At 42.2% G+C, this 22,829-nt stretch overlaps 1 protein-coding gene across 1 annotated transcript in view; it reads left to right on the top strand.

Moving 5' to 3' along the window:
* The window catches only part of RSRC1 (arginine and serine rich coiled-coil 1), a 96,081-nt gene that overhangs the window by 40,580 nt on the left and 32,672 nt on the right, over nucleotides 1–22,829 (top strand). Inside the window, exon 3 of the mRNA XM_075716815.1 lies at nucleotides 19,341–19,409. Coding sequence (XP_075572930.1) covers nucleotides 19,341–19,409 — 69 coding nt within the window. The remainder of the gene's footprint in view (nucleotides 1–19,340; nucleotides 19,410–22,829) is intronic.

Below are 22,829 nucleotides of genomic sequence, written 5' to 3' on the forward strand. Positions count from 1 at the left end.
ATGATTTTCTGTAGCACCATGTCGTGAGTAAACGCTCTTTCCTGTGACTTTTGCCACCTTCTCCGAGTTTTAGCTTTACTCTGCAGATTACATCCTGAGCTGTCCAGTATAAGACACGGAGTGGAAAAGCATCTTCTTTTTGAAGGTGTCCATTAGCATTGTCATGTGAACCAGAAGGACGCTTTTGAAGTGATTCTTCCAACCATCCCTGTTTAGTTGAGTTCAGTACGCTTCACGTCACAGCCCTGAAGCACACGGATTGAGCTCCTTTCCGAGGCTGTTAATTCAGAAGGTATGCTCCCGGCACCCACGTCCCGCACTCCGGCTGTTCCTGGGCGCCTGGTTCACGTGGACGAGTTCTGCTCTAACTGTCTGGAGTAGCAGCCCCTGAAATCTGCACAGAACGGGCACTGGGTCTTGGGCACCAGCCTCTTCGCTTACGGATTCACTCTTTTCGTCCTGCATTATTTGCCATTGTAGACGTAGCGTTAGCCTCATCTGTTTTCACAGAAGGTCACCTGAAGTTTTACCAGAAGTGATTTCTCTGTTCTACTAGAAGCTATGATAAAGCTACTGAGCAATGCAATTAAGGAGCGTGAGCTAACGCAATTGTTACATCTTCATTTGAAAGGACCGAATTTATACAAAGGATATACAGACATCACGTAGGTGCGCGTGTAAGTTCCGAACAGTGTTCTTCTCGACAGATGATGGATGATGGGCCTCAGCAGAGGTGCACCGCCACCGATTCAGCAAGGTCTTTAACGTGCGTTCCCTCTCCTCATCGTTGTAATTATATGCCATTAAACATTTAGTGAGGTTTTAATATTTCATATTATTTACATTTTCTAAGAATGGGGGAAATACAGTCTTAAAGTTAACTGCAAAAGCAGACTTTGCAGAACACTCCGGTCGTAAGTTAAAGCTAGCTAGAAATGAAATCTAATTGAAGAAAGTTTTTGGAATTTGTGGTGTTGAATAGGGCTGCTTATTTATTACTTTGTTATAGCTCTATACAAATATATAGATGCACATACGTCTGTACTGAAATTATGCTGTCCAGACTTATGAGAGCGAGTTGGAATCTCTCAAGGTTGCAGATGAGTAAGTGTAAATGCATGTGTATATTACAAGATACGTGCCCTTGGAAGTGACTTTCTCACTGATGACAAATCTTTCTTAAATCCTCTCCTAGAAATCAGTCCTTTGTTGGTTTTGAGTCTTTGACTTTTCTGTTTTCCCATTTACTCTAGTAGAAGTTCTAAAAACAAACACTTATTTGAAATACATTAAGAGATACAATACTTCAGAAAAATGTTTGATACCCAAAATTCCTTTTTGAATTATTTAAGCAGTGCTGCAGCATACTGTTTATTCAGTGATGTTCAGCCTGGTGCGTAGTAGGGGTGTAGTTTTCTTTTAACGCAGCTATTGAATTCAAACCCACATAGCCTCTGGCATAATTCCAAGAGCGATCTGCTGTGCGTAGTGAAGATAAATTGCTTGTTTTCAGCCGCATTTCTTCATCTTCATCAGTTAATCTGGAATGAAATTTTACAGTCAGCCACTGAATATTTAAGCAATATATTTACCCCTTTTATCCTGGGGGAATATTTAATAATGCTGTGTACAGTAAATGATTATAGTAGTTAATGATACAAGCTGAGAATGTATAGTTTCCCATAATTTTCTTCCATCAGAATGAGTTCCGTACTCCGATGCAGAACTGCGCGTTTCGCTGGGCTTTGTGCGCCCTGCTTTCAAGGCTATCAGAAGTGTAATTGAGTGCGTGTTGGCATCGGCAATAAGTCTTTCCCACAAATCTTTCCTTGACACACACTCCCCCTTTTGGTGCCACATGTCAAGTTCTTTTGGATGCCTGTCTTATGATTCTGCAGTTAAGGCACAGTAAATCCTGCAAGTTTTCTGTGCCTGCACCCAGAAGTTTTCCACCTCATCACTTCCTCATTTTCCAATGCCCCATTTGGTATCTTTGTGAATCTTTCAGCTTAACACTGCTTATGATAATACTCGAGAACAGTTTTTTCTTTCACAATGTCTTGGTGTTTAAGGACTTACAGGAGATTTAAAAAAAAGAAAAAATTTCAAAAATAATTTTGATCCTTTTTGTTTTCCATTGCTTCACGACAATTTTTTCATTAACATCATGGTAAAAGTGGAAAATCATCATGAGTAGGGTGAACAAAGTTCCTTCTTGCTTCAAAAATCCTCTAAAGTGCTTCCTGGTTCTTGCACCATTATTTGTATATTAATTGTACTCCATTCTTTATTAAGTTTGCATTGTATTGTGCTTTTGTAACTGTAATTACAGTTGTAATTTTGTGCTTAGAAGTTAATTCAATTTGATATGGCCGAGTTTGGTACAAATAATTTGTTATACAGTGCTGTCTCGATGCACTGTATCCCTTTTTTCTGTAGAACTTTCATCGTAAGAAACTTGTGCTCCCTCTTTTTTGCTACAGATGATGTTCTTCTCTAACACCTTTCCCGTTCTTCAAGGCATTTAAGAATATGACCAAGTTTTAAGCATGGTTGAATAGTCTCTCTGAAGTCAAACAGGCTCCTAATATTCTTCAGTATAGGCACTGTGATGGAGCAAGGATTCAGACACACTCAAAGAAGCCAGACTGCGTGTTCTCCGTATAGAAGGAATAATCTTTGTTCCAGCCTTTGGTTTTTGGAATAATCTTGTAGCTCCAGAATCTGTTAAAAAATGCATAATCTTCATCATTTGGGGCATTGTTTCCATCTAGCTGGTTGAAATAACAAATTTCAAAGGTAATTTTAATCCCTTTAAAAATATATAACATTTATGTGAAAGCTTAGTTTTGAGTTTCCTTATTTAAATGGGCTTCAGACAGGTCTATAATGTCTCAGGAACTCAGGATTGTTACTCAGTTTTCCATCCCTTACAATCGAAATGACAGTAAAACCATACTTGCGAGTAAAACTTGTGTCGCCCAAGCAAAAGCATCCCCGTCTGCGATGGAGAGGATGCCATGTTAGACCAGGTGGCCAAGCCTGGCGAGAGGAGGAGTCATGCAGAGAAATGGTGGTGGCAGTTTTCAAGGGGAAGAGTGCCCTATGGTTGGTTTACGACCACAGGGACGTTTTGCTCCTCTAAAACACCGTGCTTTGAAAATCCAGACCCACCACTTGAGCCGGGGTAATTTCAGTCATTGTGCTCAGCTCCCACAAACACGGATGATAACGTCTTCACCCTTCAGTCCCTTCAGCTCCCACAAACATGGATGATGTCTTCACCCTTCATTCCCTTCAGCTCCCACAAACATGGATGATGTCTTCACCCTTCATTCCCTTCAGCTCCCACAAACATGGATGATGTCTTCACCCTTCATTCCCTTCAGCTCCCACAAACATGGATGATGTCTCCACCCTTCATTCCCTTCAGCTCCCACAAACATGGATGATGTCTTCACCCTTCATTCCTTTCAGCTCCCACAAACATGGATGATCATGTCTTCACCCTTCAGTCGCTCCAAATCCAAGACAAATGTGTAACTGAGACAGGTGGGGCGCATGTTCTGCACTGTCACCGACCCTGCGCTGGAGAGGAGATTTTCGTTCCAGTCTGTGACAGTGGTGGTAAATGTGGAAATACCAGGGATGAGATAAGTACCACCTTCGGGTAGTTTTAAATCATGTGTCCTACATTTGAGAGCCTAAGACAGGGGGCTATTTTGTGCGGCACTCCTGTTCGTGCAGCGGAGTGCCTCAGCATCCCAGCGAGGCAGCTTGTACAGCAAGGGGCAATGCTCCATCGCTTCCCAGTAGCCCCCAATGTCCTGGGACCAGCAGGGTCGTCGTGGGGTACGTGACAGATTGAGATCAACAAGGCAGCTTCTTGGAGCATTGTCCAAATTTCTCAAAAGCTCTGCACTCCTGGTGACCCCCGGCCAGACGTCAAGCCTTCCCGGGGGACCGTTTAGCGCGGGAGGAGCCAGGCTCCCTGCTCTCGGTGCGGCAGGGCAGCGATGGGAAGTGGGGCCGCCTCAGCGGTGGGCAGCACAAGGAGGTGCAATGCCTGGCGTTAAAAAATGCAGAGTCTTCTACGGTGCCATCCATTAATAACTAGGGTTAGACTGCAGTTAATAACCCTTTACTTCTTCCTTAAATTGGAACTTCGTTGCAAATAAGAGTGAGGGGAGAAATTGATACTGGTTTTCAACACACACAGTTAAGCAGCATTTCCTTACTGTGTCTTCGTTAGCCTTTCTAGCTATCTTTGGTTACAGGATTTTATTCCTGAAGGTGGAAATTTGAGTAAGCTTTGGGGCTCCAACATTGTTAACTGCGATTTAAAGTAGGCCGGATTTAGCAACGTCTTTTTGCCTGTGCCTTCAGCAAAGAGGCCGTATAAATGAGAAATAATGATGGTAAATAATCTTACAAGGTATCCTAAGGTTTCAATCTCTGTGCAATGGAAAAAGTTGTAGGTTTGTATGTTACCAGCCGTTCTCTTTGAGATTTATACAAGTGCTATCTTTCAGATATTAGTTCTGTTCTTCAACAGGAACCCCCAAATTTCTCTTATTCTGTTAGTAAGTGGTTCTGTTGAGAAAGACACAGAGAAGGTATAAAGCTTGTCCATTTTTCATCTGGGAAGTATCCAAAAGCATTTTCTAATGAGTAGGTGTTGTTTCCATCTCCTCTTTGGGGTCATACCGGGAATACTGTTACCTGCCATAGAGTGCTCCCCTGGCTGCCTTAGCTGGGGTCAACTGTGAAGGGTTTTTCCCAATATGTCCCATTTGGCTGCAGCTGATACCTGGGCCTTGCACCAGGAAGACCAGGGAGATGAATCTGGATAATTATCTTTGCCATTTGTTGCCATTTGGACTATGTGATACAGCAGATCTTACTATGTTTGTTGGTGGTTTCCAGTGTAGATGAGCGGCCAAAGATTACTGTTAATGGAAAAGACTCTTGGTCATTAAGCAGTAGCCATGGGCCAGTGCCCAGAAGTAAATTAGGGAAATAAACCTTTATACTATGTGAGTTAAATTTTCAAAAGCTACTGTGAGACCTGATGTAAAACTGCCAAGCCAGAATGACTTTTTACCACCGTTGTATGGATGGGTCTCTGCTGACAGCATTGCTAACGGGAGCCACTTACACAGTTTTATTCATTATATTTTTATTTGGTTCGAAAGCATGAGATGAAAATTCTCAGAGCCCTTACAAGGTGCTCCTGGCTGGTTTGGCTTGTCTCAGTGTTGTTCCTCGTAATCATTTATAAGTATTCTGTGGTTTATTGCTTCTTTTCGATAGCCAGATTAGTTGTCATCTACTTGATTTTCACTTAACACGGTGATTCCTGACATCTTAAAATTGGCAGATGAAAGAAGGGCTCATTTTGAATCTAAGTTTTGTGACTGAATTTTTCAAGTTTGCTGACAAGCTGTCAGGCTGAATTCTGCTCTTAACCCAGGAAAGAAAAGCCAGCTGTCATTCTCAATATACAGACTGAAATGACAATTGTATTTGAAACGCATTGCCAGGGTTTTTTTTTCAGAAATTAAGTATTTTTATTAGTGATTATATTTCAAGCAAAAAAGTATTTTTTTCAAAGTAACATAATTTATTTGTGAAATTATATGGAGTAGCTGTTATACTTTTCTTGTAAAGGTGTGTGGTTAGTAGAGCATAAAGCTAATTTCTCATACAGGTGCAGCGGGTAGTTGGACCTGAGTGGCTGGCAGATCCCATCAGGAGCGAGCGCTCCTTGGGAGGGCGGGACGCGGGATGGGGCACGGCCCGTGGAGCTGGGGAGCTTGGCTGAGATGTGCCGTGCAACGGGCTTCGCGCGGGACGCTGAACCCGCTGATCTTGCCGAGGTCTCGATTTGCTCCTGTGAAATTGTCCTCGGAATCATCCAGCTTCTGAATGGTGCAAGGCTAAGGTAGTGTGTTTCGAAAGCAACGAGGAAGTCTTGGGTTTATCCTGTGGAACTTGGAGAATAATACATGTTGGCTTTTGGTTCTAATTGATTTTCACATCACCCTCTCAACTCAGGAGGAGATGCATGTTGGTGATATGTCGGGGTTTAGCCCCAGGCAGGAGCTCAGCACCACGCAGCCATCGCTCACTGCCCTGCCCCGGTGGGATGGGGGAGAGAATCGGAGGAGTGAGAGTGAGAAACACTCCTGGGCTGAGATAAGAACACTTTCATAATTGAAATAAAGTGAAATAGTAATGATAATAATAATATATATAATAATATAATGTTATAAAATAATAAAAAAAACAACAATAATAATAAAATTATTCTAATTATAATTATTATGCAGATCGCATAAGTCCTCTAATGAAGGAACTCTTTTGCTAGAGGAGCAGTGCCATGCTGGCCTGGGAGACGTGAAGTTGCTAAAACTGCACCCTCCAACCTGGCTGGAAAGAAAGAAAAGGGAAAATGTATATTTACAGATTGGATAAAAGCTGCCGTTTCATTGTAAATGTAATTTGACTGCATAAAATTTAATTAGGGTGGAGGAAGGCTAAGGTGCTTTCTGAGCCTGCGCTCTGGAATCGCCTGGTTCCCACCGTGGTGTTTGCAGCTCCATGTTTCTCCCGCTCCGTGCGGCCATAATGGCTGAAGAGCAGAAGTTCAAACGATTTTGAAGCTGGACTGGATGATCTTAAAGGTCTTTTCCAACCTAAACGATTCTGTGATTCTGTGACTGAGGAATAACTTACACGAAAGCATCCCTGCTTTCACCGGCTCCGCAGCTCCGTTACAGCTGTTTCCGCAGGAGCCCCTCCATGGTTCTCTCCTTTCTCCATCCGTGGTGTGCGAGGGGGAAAGAAACAACTTTATGACAAATACCGGTTTAAGAACAATTTAAATAAGTTGAAGCAAAGTTGGAGGTTTTCATATTGATCACTTCTAAGTTTCATATTGATCACTTCTAAGTTTTCCAGTTGAGCTGAAGGTATTCCTGAAGGATATAGCAGGTTCGTCCTTTACTCTGTGAATTTTTATATCTGGAATTTATTTTTTTCTGTCCCAAATGTTACTGCCTTTTTTTAGCTCAGTGGATTAGGGGAATGTTTAACTCTGGGCCGTGCTTTTCCGTTCCCAAACTCTTCCTTCCTCTTCCCACCTCCTTCCCCCAAAACAAAGTAACTCAGGTAGAAGGTGCCATTTAAACGCTTCCATTGAAATTATCAATCATTCTAAGAAATAATTTTCTCTCCGAGACTAAATATCAGATAAGACAAGAATTGCGTCCAATTATGTTATTTTCCTGAGCTGAGCTGCGGTTTGGGGGGTGTGGGTCTCAGGTGAAACGTTAGTTGACTACAAGATGTCCAAGCTGATAATGCACAGCCTTTTCTGAGATGGAAGCAAATCTTTGCAATATTTAATAGCATCCACTGCAATGAGTCAGGAGCTACGGAAGCAATTTAAGCCAATTAATCCTTAGTGTTAAAACATATTTCAGTTGAATTTTTTATCAGACGTGTGTGTGGGAAACAGTGGGTGAGAAAGAAAGAAATTAGAAATGCACTAAATAATAGATGAATGTACCTAGCCAAGATCTGCTTATTATGTCTTCTGTATTATTAGTAGTAGTAGTATAAATATTTAGTGCCAGATCCTCAGCTGGAGTAAATTTGCTTAGCTCTGTTGAAGTCAGTGGAATTGTGCCAGCTTGAATTCGCTAAGGATCGGGCCCTTAATTTCGCAGTCAGAAAACGAGAATGTTTTGGGAGGAGGATGATGGGGGCTGTGAGAAGTTTGCTAATGATAACACCGTTTTCATAGTAATAACAGAAAAAAATGTAAATTACTATTCTTTTGACTTTCATAGTGAAATTCAAGGAACTACTTGATGTTATTTCGTTAGATGTAAATTACTTTTCCTTAAAGTACCTACATCTTATAACCCTTGCATGTATTCAAGGATACCGCATGGAGACTGTAGGGTTTTTATTTCATTTCTGTGGATGCCAGTCTCTTGTACCAGCATTTCTGCCATTCTTACCGTAAAAATGCTATAATGGCCATAGCGTGCTCATTTTAACAAGAGAAGCGGCAATAAATGTGTTTGATTTTGGAAATCTGTTTCACACGCTGCAACTGATTGTCCACCGTGAGTAAAGCGTGCTGTAATTTAATACGGCGTCGTATGGAAATCCAACGTGTCATCTCATTTGGCTACATTTTAGAAACATATCAACAACCCAGATAGTGAAGCTAGCTAATTCTGAGATTGCTTAAAAAAAACAGAAGCACCAACTTGTTATTTCCCTAGTAAGGCAAATGCACGTCGTTCTTCAATACCACGAAATACCACGCTAGCCTGTCTAGAGCGTACGCGTTTATGTTTAAACACCTATATTTCTGAAATAATAGCTTTATAAGTGGAATATCTTGGAGGACTAAAAATAACATCACAAAACATGTTTGTTATATTCCTAATTGTTTTGACCATAGAATTAATTTTCAAGTCAAAGGGGGGCACCGCTTTTTCATCATTCCCGCTTCAGAATATTCAGCATGTCACAGATGTTCATGAATAATGTCCATTTAAAACTGTTGGCAGCGCGCGCCGGCGAGTTGGCGAGATGAATTAAATGTTGGGGGGATCTGACAGGCAGCACGCTGCTTTGTGATCATTCCAAAGTTCTAATAATCTCCCTCACCTTCCCTGCCTGCCGCTAATGAAAGAGAATAGGTGATTGCACCTCGGGCTATGTTCTGCGCCTAATGACTCCTCCAAAGGCAGATTTATGAAGAAAAAATTAACTTTGAATGAGGACTGAATTGGCCCTGACAGTCTGATAGACTGTGACACAGATTCTGTGGCAAAACAGACGTAGCCCTAATTGATTATCAATATTTTAAGCAAAGTGATGAAAATAAGCATTAAGTGATGAGAAAGGCAGTCTTAATACAGTAGGCAGTAACCGGGATATGGGAAGTCTTTGGGGAGGTCGGCCCTGCTTGCCGGTGCTGAATTCTATCTGTCAGTTCTTACCTTTTGCTTCCCAACACCCCTTGTCCCTTCTCGGCGTATTTTTTCCTTATGGATTTCTGACCGGCATGTTAATATTCTGGACAAGGATGTATGTGCTCCTCTCTCTCTAGAGAAGTTTGTTTAATATTTAACCCGTTTTGACTTAAGAATAACTTCTGCTATTTTGCAGCATGCGGGTTTACACGGTTTTGGACATTCTCGCTGTTGCGTTGTAGTGTCTCATAGCCCTGTATCGCTTACATCCAGCAGGCTAGCCACAAACTGCCTTTTGAAAATGGTAGCAATTAAGAAACGGGGGAAAAATTGCCTGGTTGGCGTTAAAGGATTTATCTTCACAAATATGTTGGTCACGCCCAACGTTAGAACAGGAGGAAGAAAACACTTGGGTTTTGCTTATGTTTTCTGAGGGGAGTTCCACGTTACTGGATGCATCTTCTACCAAAAAGATGTTTCAGATCCTGGAAAACCCGTGCGGAAAAACAAGCTAGCAGACAGGCGCTCGCTCGCTGCGGGAGACGTTATACCAAAGTAAGGAAATACTTTCCAAAATCGCTACGGGAAGGGGATTGAGCGGGAATGCTGCTAAAGGGGTGAGAAACAGCGTGCAGCGCGGCCCTGCGCCGGGAGGAACGGGTGGGATCACTTCTCCCTGCCAAAGGCAGTGCCGGCTGTTCTCCGCAGGGAGAGCGGAGAAGCTTAGACCAGATTTGTGCTCGGGGCAGCTCGTAACCGCGACCCGCAGAGCCGGGGAAGGGAGCAGCGAGCTCCCGCGCCCACCGTCACGCTCGGGCGTCTCCAAGATCTGTCATTACGGTCAGCGGCGTAATTAAGTTACGCGCAATACTTCGGGCAGCGACGGCAGGAACGTCGCGTGCTTGAGTATCGCAAGGGACTACTCGGCTGCCGTGTAATTAGAGCGGACAGTGGTAAACGAAGCTGTCGTGGCAGGGTTGGGGACCCTTATCCGTGGATGAGCTACCCGAGCGGCCACCCGAATGTTTGCGCTGTTTAAATTTTGGGGAAATGTTATTTCGGCATGGGCTAAAAAGACAAAAATGTGGAAAAATGGCATAAATCTGGTACGATAAGAACGTGCGTGGTGGTGTCGCTTCTGTTGTTGAGCTAACAGCTACTGGACTCCTCTGTTCCTGTCTAAGGGAATATCTGAGAAAGTAGTTGTTTTGAATTTGTGTTGGAATTTTTCGGATGTATAATAGATAACTTTACATGTCAGTATATGAATATTCAGCAGAGAGGATTTCCACAAGCCTTGATAAATGTAATATACTAGAGAAAAATAGCATGTAAATTAAATAAGGCCTTGTAAATTAATAATGGATTGTACTTGTATTTTTATATGTGAGCTGACTGAATATTTTATAAGTGCAAAAATGTTTGTGTTTAAAAAACAGAACAGTTAAGTCCTCCTGATTAGCATCGTGGATGGCTTGGCTACATTTTAGATGTAATGTCCATATGTGCTTTTTGAGTTTGTCTGCTTTCTTTTCCCCAAATACATCTTGAAATGTATAGCCCGTATTTTCAAGTTTGAAGAGTTGGAAAGTCCACAATTATGTTGAATTTTTTTTTCCCAACAGCTTGCGGTTTGCAGTTGATGGGTGTTCTGACACTCCTCTTTTTTTAGTTTTACCAGTAAGAGGTATTGCATCCCGGCGTGGGGCCGAGCCTTTTCGGCGGCGGTGGGAGAGGGCTGTGCTGCGGGGGCTCTTCCGCAAGCCCGGGCCACGCTTTCTGAAATGCCCTTTGCACCCCCAAAACAGCACCTGCCCTATTTCCACCTTGAAAGAGTTCATATTCTTCTGACTTCTTTTAATTAGCATCTTTGCTTGAAACCATTTTACCCTGGCATGGCGCAAGGCTGGTCAGGATAAAGCATCACTCCGCCCATGCCCATCCGTCGGGGAACGGCTCTGTGCTTCCCAAACCCCGAGCGCTTCCAGCACCCCAGGGCTTCAGCCCTGCACCCCGGGAGGGTGCAAGCCCGGCTGTCGCTGACGGAGCCGCAGAACCGCAGCGGAGCATCCTACTCTGGCACAGACAATCTTACTTACGTAGGGCGTAGGTATGGCTTTTACCAAAATTGAAGGGTAGCCATACAGAGCACAAGAGGGAATACTCTCCAGCACGGCTCTCTTGAGGGAATAAAAAGAATTCAAATTATTTTAGAATATAAATACCTCAGGTGGACTTTGGCCGGGAAGCCTTGCGCGTTGCTCACCACCTCGTTAACGAAGGCAGAAGGCGGCACGGCAGGGCCCGCTCGCCAGGAGCGGCACCGGAGGCACCGGCGGCCGGGGGGAGCCTGGTCCCTGTCCCTCCCCAGCTGCCACTGGCGTTTTCCCTTTTTAGCAAGGGGCCAGCTTGCTCCTGTGCTCCCTCCAGGTGGGTCGGGGCGCTTGGTACACACACGCAGCGGCCACGGGGCTGTACGCCCAGTAACATTTTCAGCGGTACCCGTGAGCAGCGAACGGGTCTGTATAAAAATATTAACACAGATGAACACTGTGGTTATCTACGGATGAGAAATTGATAGTGAAAGCCTGGGGAAAATCACAGTCTCTCACTGTACTGCAAAATACATGAAGGGAAACTGCTGCAATTTTAAAGTTCATTTGTGTTGCTGTTAATTTTCCATTTTTCTCATACTCAATAATGAAGAGAAAATAATGTTATACATATGTTATAGGACTTTGTCTTGTGGCTTGGGAGACATGTTTCTCATCGAACTAACTGTGGCAGTAGTGATGATATCCATACATTGAGTCTTTAGAAAAGCATTGAAAACCACTAGTTTCAGCGGCTCTCAAGCGGAGACAGGCTGATGCATGTCGTTTGTGCTATTTAGAAGATGATTTATTTGTGAAGACCATTTATTTTCTCTCCCTCTCTCTCCCCCCCGCCCCCAAAAAGCTTCTTTCTTTTTTTGTTCTATCAGAAGTAGTCTCCAAAGAGATTGTTCCAACATTTCCTGTTAGCATAATGTCATGCAGTAAGACAGCATATTTTAATGCAGAATCTATTGATTTCTGCAGCGTGTTTTTGTACATCTTTGTGGTAAGCTAAAGGTGGCCATTGGCTCCTAGTGCCACATGAACTGATTAGAAAGTTAAAAGTATTAGCGGGGCTAAGTCACCAGCAAAGAAAATGTTAGTAGAATTAACCAGTTATAGCTTAGCAGTATAGTTAAAACATAGTAGTTTTGTTCAGAAATTAACAATGTGTTTTCAGATATTTTAGGGGATTTTGTATTTCATTATGTAGCATTAGGCAAAGAAAAAACTTGAAAGCGCATTTGCACACAATTGTAATTTCTTAATTTTAACCATTTAAACTACGTGCTAGATGCAGACCGTTGTTAGAGCAGTGATTAGCGGCTGAGGGAACTGGGATTGTTCAGCCTGGAGAAGAGGAGGCTGAGGGGAGACCTGATCGCTCTCTACAACTACCTGAAAGGAGGGGGTAGTGAGGTGGGGGTTGGTCTCTTCTCCCATGTAGTTAGTGATAGGACGAGAGGAAATGGGCTCAAGCTGCGCCAGGGGAGGTTTAGGCTGGAAATTAGGAAAAATATCTTCATGGAAAGGGTGGTCAAGCATTGGAACAGGCTGCCCAGAGAGGTGGTGGAGTCCCCATCCCTGGAAGTGTTCAAAAAACGGGCAGAGGTGGCACTTGGGGGACATGGTTCAGTCTAGTCTACCCTTGATTGGTTTAGTGTAGACTTGGTAGTGTAGGTTAATGGTTGGACTGGATGATCTTCAAGGTCTTTTCCAACTTAAACGATTCTATGATTCTATGATTTTAGTGATTCTGGCAGAACTGTACTACGAAACCTTGTTAAAATAGGGGCCGAAATAGTTCATTCTGAAAACACGGGGCCGCACAGGCGCCAGGCTGCTTCTGCCCCCTCCTTCCCACGTGCGCGTGGTACATCTCTTCGGTAACACTCTCCTTTGTTTCTTTTGGTTGCCGCTTGCGTTTAGGGCATTTTGAGACCTTAACTACCTTCACCTTGCTCTCTTGCTGTGCTCAAGGATGCAGCACAAGCAAGCGTGAGCATATGTTGCCATCCTTCATAGAGGGAAGAGCTACTCCATTCCCAATGTCCACCCCGTGCTATGCTCACCACGTGAGCAGGTCGCTGTACCTGTTTGCTCATGGTGAAGGGCCAGGTGGGCGTCCTGGGGCACCACGCACTGGGGATGAGGTGCTCCAGTACCACACTGTGCAAGGACCTTATCAGTTTGGCTGAGCTTCAAAAGTTCAAAATAGCCAGAGCTGTATCAAGGTTATCATCCTGAACAGTCTACCACTTGAAATAGCATTGCCGTTTAAAGCACGCATAGAATCATAGAATCGTTTAGGTTGGAAAAGACCTTTAAGATCATCCAGTCCAACCATTAACCTAACACGATCAAGTCCACCACTAAACCAATTAAGGGGAGAGTAGCAATTTCATGTTTCCTGCCTTGGTGGCTGGATTATTTATAAGGAAAGTAAAAACTAGGAATCACTAAGGTTGGACAGGCCCTGTAAGATCATCAGTCCAACCATCACCCCAACACGCCCATGCCCACTAAACCATGTCCCCAAGTGCCACCTCTGCCCGTTTTTGAACCCCTCCAGGGATGGGGACTCCCCCACCTCTCTGGGCAGCCTGTTCCAATGCTTGGCCACTCTTTCCATGAAGAAATTTTTCCTACTATCCAATCTAAACCTCCCCTGGCGCAGCTTGAGGCCATTTCTTCTTGTCCTATCGCTAACTACTTGGGAGAAGTAGCATGTTGCAGTTCTGGGACGATACTGACCATTTCCACACTAACGGTTCATCTAAAAACGCATTTGTCTTTCTACCACAGTGAAATGGACGGTGTAAAGTTGATGCAGTTGTCCCTGTGATGGCTTGAGGCATCCTGCCCATGATTCAAGCTCCGATGTCGGAGCATGACAGCAGCTGGGAGTCGGTTGAGTAAAACTTTTAAAGAGGTGGTTCTGAAATGATTTAGAAAATACTGGATGCAGCGGGTGGAAGGAAACCCAAGGGTATTGTTAGGATTTAAGACTTTGGTTGAAGGTACACATGTTGTACTGGGGAATTTTTTAAAATTATTAATACATTAATTTGCATTTCACCACTGGTCTTTTGTTTTTCCTCTGTGCAGTGTCATTAAGCTGGACATTTTAAAAATAATTTATCTCATTTTTGCTGTATAAGCGTGTTCATTTCAGTTTTGAAAAGGAGCAGAAAAAGTACTTTTGCTCCTGTTCATAAAGGTGGTTTTTTCACTCCGCCTGGAAAATTGTAAGGCTCGTTGGTGACCATCCTTTTTCATTAATGATAGTACCAAGGGCTTTTGATTAGAGAAATCTTTGTCAGGCTTTAATGCATCTGTCATCGGTGGGGATGACCCTAATCTTAGTTGGCTAAGAACAAGTCACTTCTTCAAAGCCGTGTAGGGTACGGTGGAACCTGGTATTAAGCAAAATTGTAATTGAGCCTCGGGTTCTTCGGGGGCTTCCCCGATGCTTCCTGGGCACCCAGGAGGCTCCCATGCTCTGTCACTGTAACCAAGCGCTGCACCACGTAGCGGGGCTTCCTTTTCTCATTATCAGTTATCAGCAACGTGACTATTGGCGTAACTATTTATGCAAACTGTGAAGCGAAATAGTTACGAGGGAAGCGTGGTTGACTTGAGTTGGCTTTGATTGAAGGACACTAATCAGATAATGCCTTGAGATGGCTGTTAGAAAGAGAGAAGGCACCAAGTAGTAGCGTAACTGCTAAATGTCAAATATATGTCATACCACGTTGGTAAGGAAATAAGATCATCTTTAATGTTTTGAGCTTGAAATATTTTCAAAACGTACGAGATTGTTCTTTTTTTTTCCCCTATTCTTTTTTTCAGCTTATTTTTCCTTTCCTGATTTTTATTTGTCACTAAAAAATGGTCAAGTTATAGGAGAACAGAAAACATGTCATACGATTTAGGAGGGATAGAGATTATTAAACACTTGTAGGTTATTAAAATATTTTTATCCAGTTTCTTAAGTGAGAGGGTATTTCTTAGGAGACTTTCTTTTCTATATAAAGGAGTAACAATTTAGAGGGAAGAGGACTCTGAAGTAATAGAATTAGTTAAGAAGAAAGAATTAAAGAGGAAAATTAGGTCAGTGTGTAAAGTTTGGATGGGAAAATGGACAGGAACCTGAATTTCTGTGTGAGTGAATGTTTAGTGCATAAGCAAGTAGAGTGTTTGAATGGCAGCGTGTCTGAGCATAAACCTGAAAATCTCTGTAAAATACCAGTAACAGAGAGAGTGGGATAATTCGTGGGATCTACGGATGAAGTTGGTAAAGCTGTGCTGATTTACACCGGCTGGTATTATGGCCCTGTGTTTCTCTGTGGCTCCCAAATCGCTCTTCTTTGTTCTTGTAGTTAATCTCCAATAGCTCATTCCATCACCAAAATTTTACAGTCGGCCTGTAGGCAATGATCATAGAATCATAGAATCGTTTAGGTTGGAAAAGACCTTTAAGGTCATCCAGTCCAACCATGATAAGGAGACACAGAAACACCTACCCTCTCCCTTTCCCAAACTGGAAATTACACAAAATCATCCACTTTTTTTTTCCTTTTCCTTTCTTTTTACCCCACTTTTCAGCATAAGCCAAAGATCAGCTGGCGTTGCAGGTCTGCACTGAACGGGTTAAAGCAAGGCAAAGGAGTGGACCTGGTTCATCCCTCCGCTCGTGGCCCTGGGGAATCACCTACCGTTCATTGATCCGCAGCTGTTGATCTGTACGGAATAATTGCTCCTCAACAGGAACCGAAGTTGCAGGTCTGGCAGGCAACCTGCAGTTCCATTAGGGAGCTCTCCGCCCGGACCGTCCTCAGCCTCCACCGCTCCCCCAAATCCAGGGCCATTGCCCTTTGCCATTGCCATTGCCCTTCCTTCGGAAGGGGCTGTGACAGCGGGTGGGCTTGCCGGCTCTGCCTGGAGCCGCTTCTGCTTCCGGGGTTGCCAGGTTTGGAGAGCAGGTGAAATGGAGAGCAGGTGAAATGGAGAGCAGGTGAAATGGAGAGCAGGTGAAATGAAGCTGATGAAAGAGCTAGTCTGAGGTTCAACACACGTTAGCGTATTCAGATGTAGGACATTAGCGCCTATGGAAACGTGAAGGGTGTTTTGGGGTTGGTTTGGGTTTTTTTAATAACAGAGAAGGTACTTAACGTAGCTTAGTTTTAATTAAATGTTAGTGCCTTTGTTGCAGCTTAGCAGTATTGTTCCACTTCTGCATTGTGCTTATTTGTCTGAGTAGCTGGTCCGTACTCTTTGCTCATAGTTTATTCTCACTGCAGAGATAGGATTTATTTCTTCTTCCTTTGTGCGGCATCCAGCACAATGAGCTGCTGATCCCCACCAGGCTGGAGCAAGCACTTCTATCGGGGACGCCGGGAAATGACTAAAATTCTCTTTCATCCTGTTATACTTGTGTTAATAGTCCACTAGCTACTAGCAAATATCTGCATTTCACAACTTTATTATTTTAGCGTAGGTAAACGTCTCAAACATCTTCCGTGTGTCATTTTCCCATCCTTCAGAGAAGGGAAAAAAAAAAAAAAATCAATAGAATTGTAATTTTATCTGGGGTTGGATGAGCTCTTAAATGCTGCAAGCTCGAGCACCTCTTTATTTATTTATTTTATATTTTAGAAAGCTTTGTAAGCAGTCAGACTTTTGTCATGCTAGCTGTTTATCCATGCAGGGAGCCCGGTTTCAGGAGCAATCTCAGCACTCCAACTACCTGGATCAATTAAAACCAGACTTTTGCTGAAGTGAGTTCTTTGATCTGCTGGGGTGATAAGCAGCTGTCTGTCCTCCTCCGGCTTAAGGAAAGTGCATTGCAGGAAAGCTGAGTTCCCTTCCAAATATCAGGGCTTTTAAGTGCTTTCAAGTGTGAGCGGCTAGCGTGTGTTCTTGCACACCCCGAAATTCGGGGTAAGGGCATGGCAGGCCGCAGAACAGAGGCGGGGTGCTGCCTTTTGGAATAAGTTGTAAGGGTCTTTTAATAGTGTTTAATCCCAACTTGATTGGATCAAAAGAAATCTGAGTTTTCAGTGATGCTTTGGAAGTGAGTAATGATAGAGAATTTAAAATATTTTAAGAGAATTGTTAGCCTTAAATTCTGGAAGCACCACATGGCTTCAGTGACTTCTGTTGGCCGTAGCGGACGGTGCCCTGTAACCTCAGAGACTTGCTGCTCTGCAGATTTATGGGCTAAGTTAAATTGTTGTTAATGAGCAATTTTGTGTAGGGAATTGTCCTCATGATACCTCCTAAATTGCTACATTGTCCATATAATTAACCAGGACTTGAAAGGACAGCTCTGCTTCTGCTAGCAGAAGTTTTAACTATACTTACAAGGGTTGGAAATTAGCATTTTAAAGTTAAAAATACAGAATAGAGATTTAGTCACAGACCAGTAACATCTTTCATGTATGTTTTAATTTTTTTTTTTTTTTTTTTTTTTTTTCCTTGGATAACCACTGAGATATCCAATGAATTGTTCCTGTGCAGCAACAAATCGGTCAGGAAGAACAAAATACCATAGTGGAATAGATAAATCAAATTTAGGCATGGTAGTTTATTGAATCTAAATTGTGCCCAGTTGGCCCAAGAGCTATATAAGCAATCCATCTTGTGTTGATAATGGAGGTTCTTGAAATCCACCTGATGTTTGCATTATTAAATTTCAGCCTAATGAGCTCTGCTAATACATATTGAAGACAGTTGTAAGGAGTAGAATGTGAATCTGAGCGGGATAATTTGAAAGAAACATAAGCTGAGCATTTTACATGACTCAAGGGGTATATCTACAATTACACATATAACCAAAATTGAATTTAAATGGAATTTCTATTATCCTTGTCCTTTTACCAGGGAGAATAAAGTGTAAATGAAGTAAAAGTCTTTAGAGTTACGAGCAGTTTGTTTTTATTATCTAATGTAATAGATTCTTGTAATGATCTTCATTGGCAGAAAAGTTTTAATATTTCATGACTTCAAGTGGAGTCTAAATATGTATAAAAGCATGTAAATGGAAACAGATGTCTACGTAATTACTTCTGTCATTTCGCGACACCGCTGTTTAAGTTGTCTGTTTTAAGAAGGTGTAGCTACTGGCTGCAGAAAGACACGGGGGTCGGAAAGACCCCTTCGCACCCCACTCCTGAACTGAATTTTGGTTTCATAAATTATTGGTTGATTCAGTAGGTGGCAGGACTAAGTGTTTGCAAACCTGACTAAGCGCTTGCTATTTGCGCTACGGCTTACAGTGATTTTGTTGCATAGGAAGGCCTGGTTTAAATTCTAAATTCTGTTTCTTTTTGGTTCTTTGCCTTTTGACATGGTGATACTTTTGAAAACTTAATATTTCATGGAGTATAATGCTATTAGAGACTTATTCTCACTTAGTTCACTCATCAGGCAGTAAGATGGCAATAAAAGAGAATGGCTCCTTTGAGACATTAATGCTTTGGAATAAATGATGTGCTAGAACAGAAATTTAATTAATTTACAGAGTATATTGATAGTCCCTTGTTACTGTGCTGTATATTTTTAATCTTCTTTAACATCTGTAGTAAAGTGTTTGAAAACCCCTGCAGTTGAGCAACTAGTAGATAATTAAGTAATAAGGGAAGAGGTTTCTAGAGGGAAAAAGATTCTTTTTAAAGAATACTGTCATAACATGAACAAAGTACTGCTATGATTTGCACTGAAGAGAAAATGGTATGCTACCTAATTTAATACTAAGTAATAGGTATTTGACTCCTGTTTTAAATGCTGTCTGCAACTCTGCATCCCTGAAAATATTGTTTTGTTTCTGGTTTATCCTCAAAAGAGATCTTACGGATTACTCACTATGGTAGCAAATCTTTTTTTAAATGCACTGCCTCTGTTTCTTTATAGTTCGGTTCAGGGGCACGTAGGGTGGGGAGGTTTGTATACAAGAAAAAGCCTCTATAAAGTTTTACTTAACCAATGAATGCAGAGACTTGTACTGAACTAATATTGCAGACAAAAATTACCCTCCATAATACTATTCATGCTGTTGCCTTAACTGTAGTAATATCTTTAAAGACAATGCATTAAGAACCAAATCCTGTTCTTTCATGCACATCGACTTCATCGTGGGACCTGCGAAAAGGAATCGGGTTTAACTCCCCAGGAAGTGTTGTTTTGAAAGATAAATTAACTAATTATAACATTTGTTGTTATAATTCTTTTCTTTTATTTGTAGCTAAAGCAGATGAAGCGTTAAAGGCTAAAGAGAGAAGTGAAGAAGAAGCGAAGAAAAGGAAGGAAGAAGGTAATGCATGTTTTTTCTTCAGTAAGAAACTAAAATCCTGTAAGTCACAAACCATTTTTAAGGGACCAAGGTTCCAGGGGAGCTGTGTGATTTTCTTATAAGGGCATCGGAAACGGAGATGGCCAGCCTGGCACTCCTTTGGTTCACCACAGCTTGCTGCTCGTGCCATGTAACGTTCCTGTGACGGTAACAAGAACCGCTAAATGCACCAGATTTTTCAATTTCAACCAGATTTTAATAAATATTTTAGCTGCCATTAAAACAACCTAATAAGTTGAGACAAAGTTATATGTATATATATACACACACACATATACCTTATGACCAGTCAACACCACTGGTTTGTGTGCTGGATATATTACTTGATTAAAACAATAAGGGCAGCAGTTGATTTTGTCTGTGTATGCAGTCCGTATGGTGTCACGAGGTGAGCTAATCTATTTCTCGATGAAGTTTGGTGCACTGAAAGCTGGCAGTGTCTGAGCAGTTTTCCTTTGCAATACGGTAGGTGGAAAGTTAATGTATAACGCCGGGATAATTAAAACAAATCTATTTTGCTTGTATGTCGGTGAGTAATGGGAAGAGACGTTTCCAGCAGCGTGACGGAACCAATGCAAACAATCTAAGGAGCCTCAAAGTTTCTCACTTCAGCTGTGATAGACATCCCTGTCTCAGAGAGAACATCTCAGTTGTTCAAATTAAAATGAATCATATAACCGTCTGTAACATCCATTATTTTTTGCATTGACTTAAACATAAAAAAATTCAGTGAAGGTCTTCCTTGCAGTGGTTTTACTCTAGAAATACATGTTGTCGCACACTGGTCGCTGCAGTGAGCCTTCTCTTGAGCATACTTGATTTAAATGATGATAGGTTTCAGGTTGTAACTATTATTCAATACACTGAACGGTCTCTGCGAAAATGTGTTCCTGATTCTCCCTGCCCTGTGCCCCTTGTCTACCCACCTGGGATTGCATGGATATTCACTCAATAGTTTAACCATGCAATAAGCAGGACCTAGGTTCGAAGATGATGTAATGTTTGAGGGGATTATGTATTTCTCAGAGCTGGCCTTTTGATGGATTCATTTACTCTGAAAAGCAGTGTTGTGCCCAAATATCAATCATATTTTGGTTAGGGCCAGTACGTCATATATGGAGGAGAGTGATATGAAGTAAAGCTGTTTAGGACATCTTGTAATTTAAGGAGAAATTAAGAGATTGAGATATGTTTAATTCCCAGTGTGATATGATAGTCATCAGGCTGAACTAAACCAGCAAAAATTGTACAAGAGGGAAGAGGTAGGAGGTTGCTTGAGCATGTAGCAAATGGAAGAAAACACCTAAAGGGGACGGTAGCGATCTTTACAATTTTACTGTACCATCTTCTCCAGACTTTCCAAAACAACATCTTTCTTTCCAGTCTCTCTAATCTTATTGGAAGGTCTCCTTATGTCTGCCCTCTCGTTTCCTATCTCTGAGCACACCAAGCTGAACTTCAGGGTAAAGATAGGAACGTGAATTTTGCATCTGTTGTGCCTTCGTCTCTTCTCATTTCTCGTATACCTTCCAGGTACCAGAGCCTGGTTCTCCTTCCGCACATGCTGTCTTTAACCCCCACTACACTACCATCTATTTAAGAATCCCACGAGTTTCCTGGTGACAAGGTTCCTCCTTATCCTGCTTTGACACCCTGATTTTCCAGGAATCCTTCTTAACGACCGAGTGGTCTCAAACAGCTAGTCCCTGCTTGCCTGCCCTCCCCTGAATTCCCATTCCATATCTTGGTCTGAGCTGCTGCAGTCTTTTAGGGCTCCAAAGGCTCTCAATTTTGTGGAAATCTTTTACATATTTATTTGATTCTGGAACAGGTCATTAGCAAGATTTTTGGACTAGGAAAATGTATCCTACCTGTTCCCGTGTTGCCATCTCTTCTTAAGTACAGACTTCAGGTACTGTTTCTTTGGTTACAGTCAAATTTCTCCAATTTTCTTCCCTACCCGTTTTTTCTTTAGCTGGAACTCCAGCCTCAATAATTTCTGAAGGCTGTTTAAAGCTTATTTGCACTTCAGATACAAACAAGCTTCTTTAGATCCTCATGTATGAATGAGAAAATTAAGTATACTTTGCAGGTCTGATTCAGCTGGTTGCTATCCTACAGCATTTATACGTTTTTACATGATTTCCCACCTCCTGTTCGTTTCTAGATTTAGATGTCTTTAATAAGCTCCAAATTGTGGGACTTAAGGTGAAGTATGCTAAGTACGTATTTCAAAACTCTAATGTAATCTTTATTAAAAATTAATGCGATTGATTCCCTTCATCTGTTTTTGGTTTTGGTTGGGGTTTTTTTCCCCTGAAAATAGTTGAAAAAAATTTGTTTTGCATTATCAGGTGTATCCAAAGCCACTCCCGTGTACTGACCACTTAAAAAAACCAATCCAGAAATCCCAAAATTCACACATCTAGCAGTGGATGAAATTGCCACCTCTGGTTCTTCAGCTTCATGCTGTTCTAGCACACTTTTACCGGCTTTATGAGATAATTCTTTATTCGGTGCTAACCACTGTCCACCCGTTACGCTCAACTTCAGAGGACTGGTTAATTTGACAGTCAACTTTCATTCATACCAAGTTCCTGGTAATTATAGCCTTATTTTCTTCCTGACAAAGTTGTTGCTGCTGGCCCTGCGCAGTTTTAGTTATAACGTTCCAGTCTTACTGAGTCTCTTGTACCTGAAGCCCCCGCTGTGCTTGACAAAAATGGAAAATACCATGGAATTATCTTTGAAAAATTTGAACTAATCAATTGCATTTCTTCCTCTGTTTGAAACAGGTTGGAGGTGTTCACATTTAATAAACTTTTAGTTTAATGATGTTTAAAAAAAAAAAAACAGTGAAATGGATGCTAAGCTTTTCTTCACTTCAAAGAATATTGGACAATCGTTACATCTGAAGGAAACACTTTCTTTTATGCTAATTCTCCAATTATATTATCTGGGATACACTGCAAGAACTTATTATAATAGACACATTGATGCTCCTGCAGCCCATCTAAATGGGATGGCTGCAGGACCATCCCCAAAAGTATTCCCACCGCTGTCCCCGCGGATTCGCCCAGCCGAGCAGCGACCGCAGGAGAGCCTCGCGGTCCCGCTGCCGGCGGGGCACGCGCTCGGGGCGGTTGTTACGGATTAAAGCTACATTGGGAGCCATTCAGGACTATCTCAAGTAAAAGTTGATGACGTAGGTTCACGGCCAACCGCAACTTCAAAGCAGAGTGTTTATTCCTGCTGCTTCTCCTGCAAGCTCAGCCGTGCGCTGCAGGTGGCTCCGAGCCTTTGAAGTCCATGGGGTTTACTTCAGCTACATCAGGAGTGTATTAAGCTCTCAGCGTAGCTCTTTAAATAGACAATTGGGTA

Source organism: Pelecanus crispus, chromosome 9 (assembly GCF_030463565.1).
Source record: "Pelecanus crispus isolate bPelCri1 chromosome 9, bPelCri1.pri, whole genome shotgun sequence".
Lineage (NCBI taxonomy): Eukaryota > Metazoa > Chordata > Aves > Pelecaniformes > Pelecanidae > Pelecanus > Pelecanus crispus.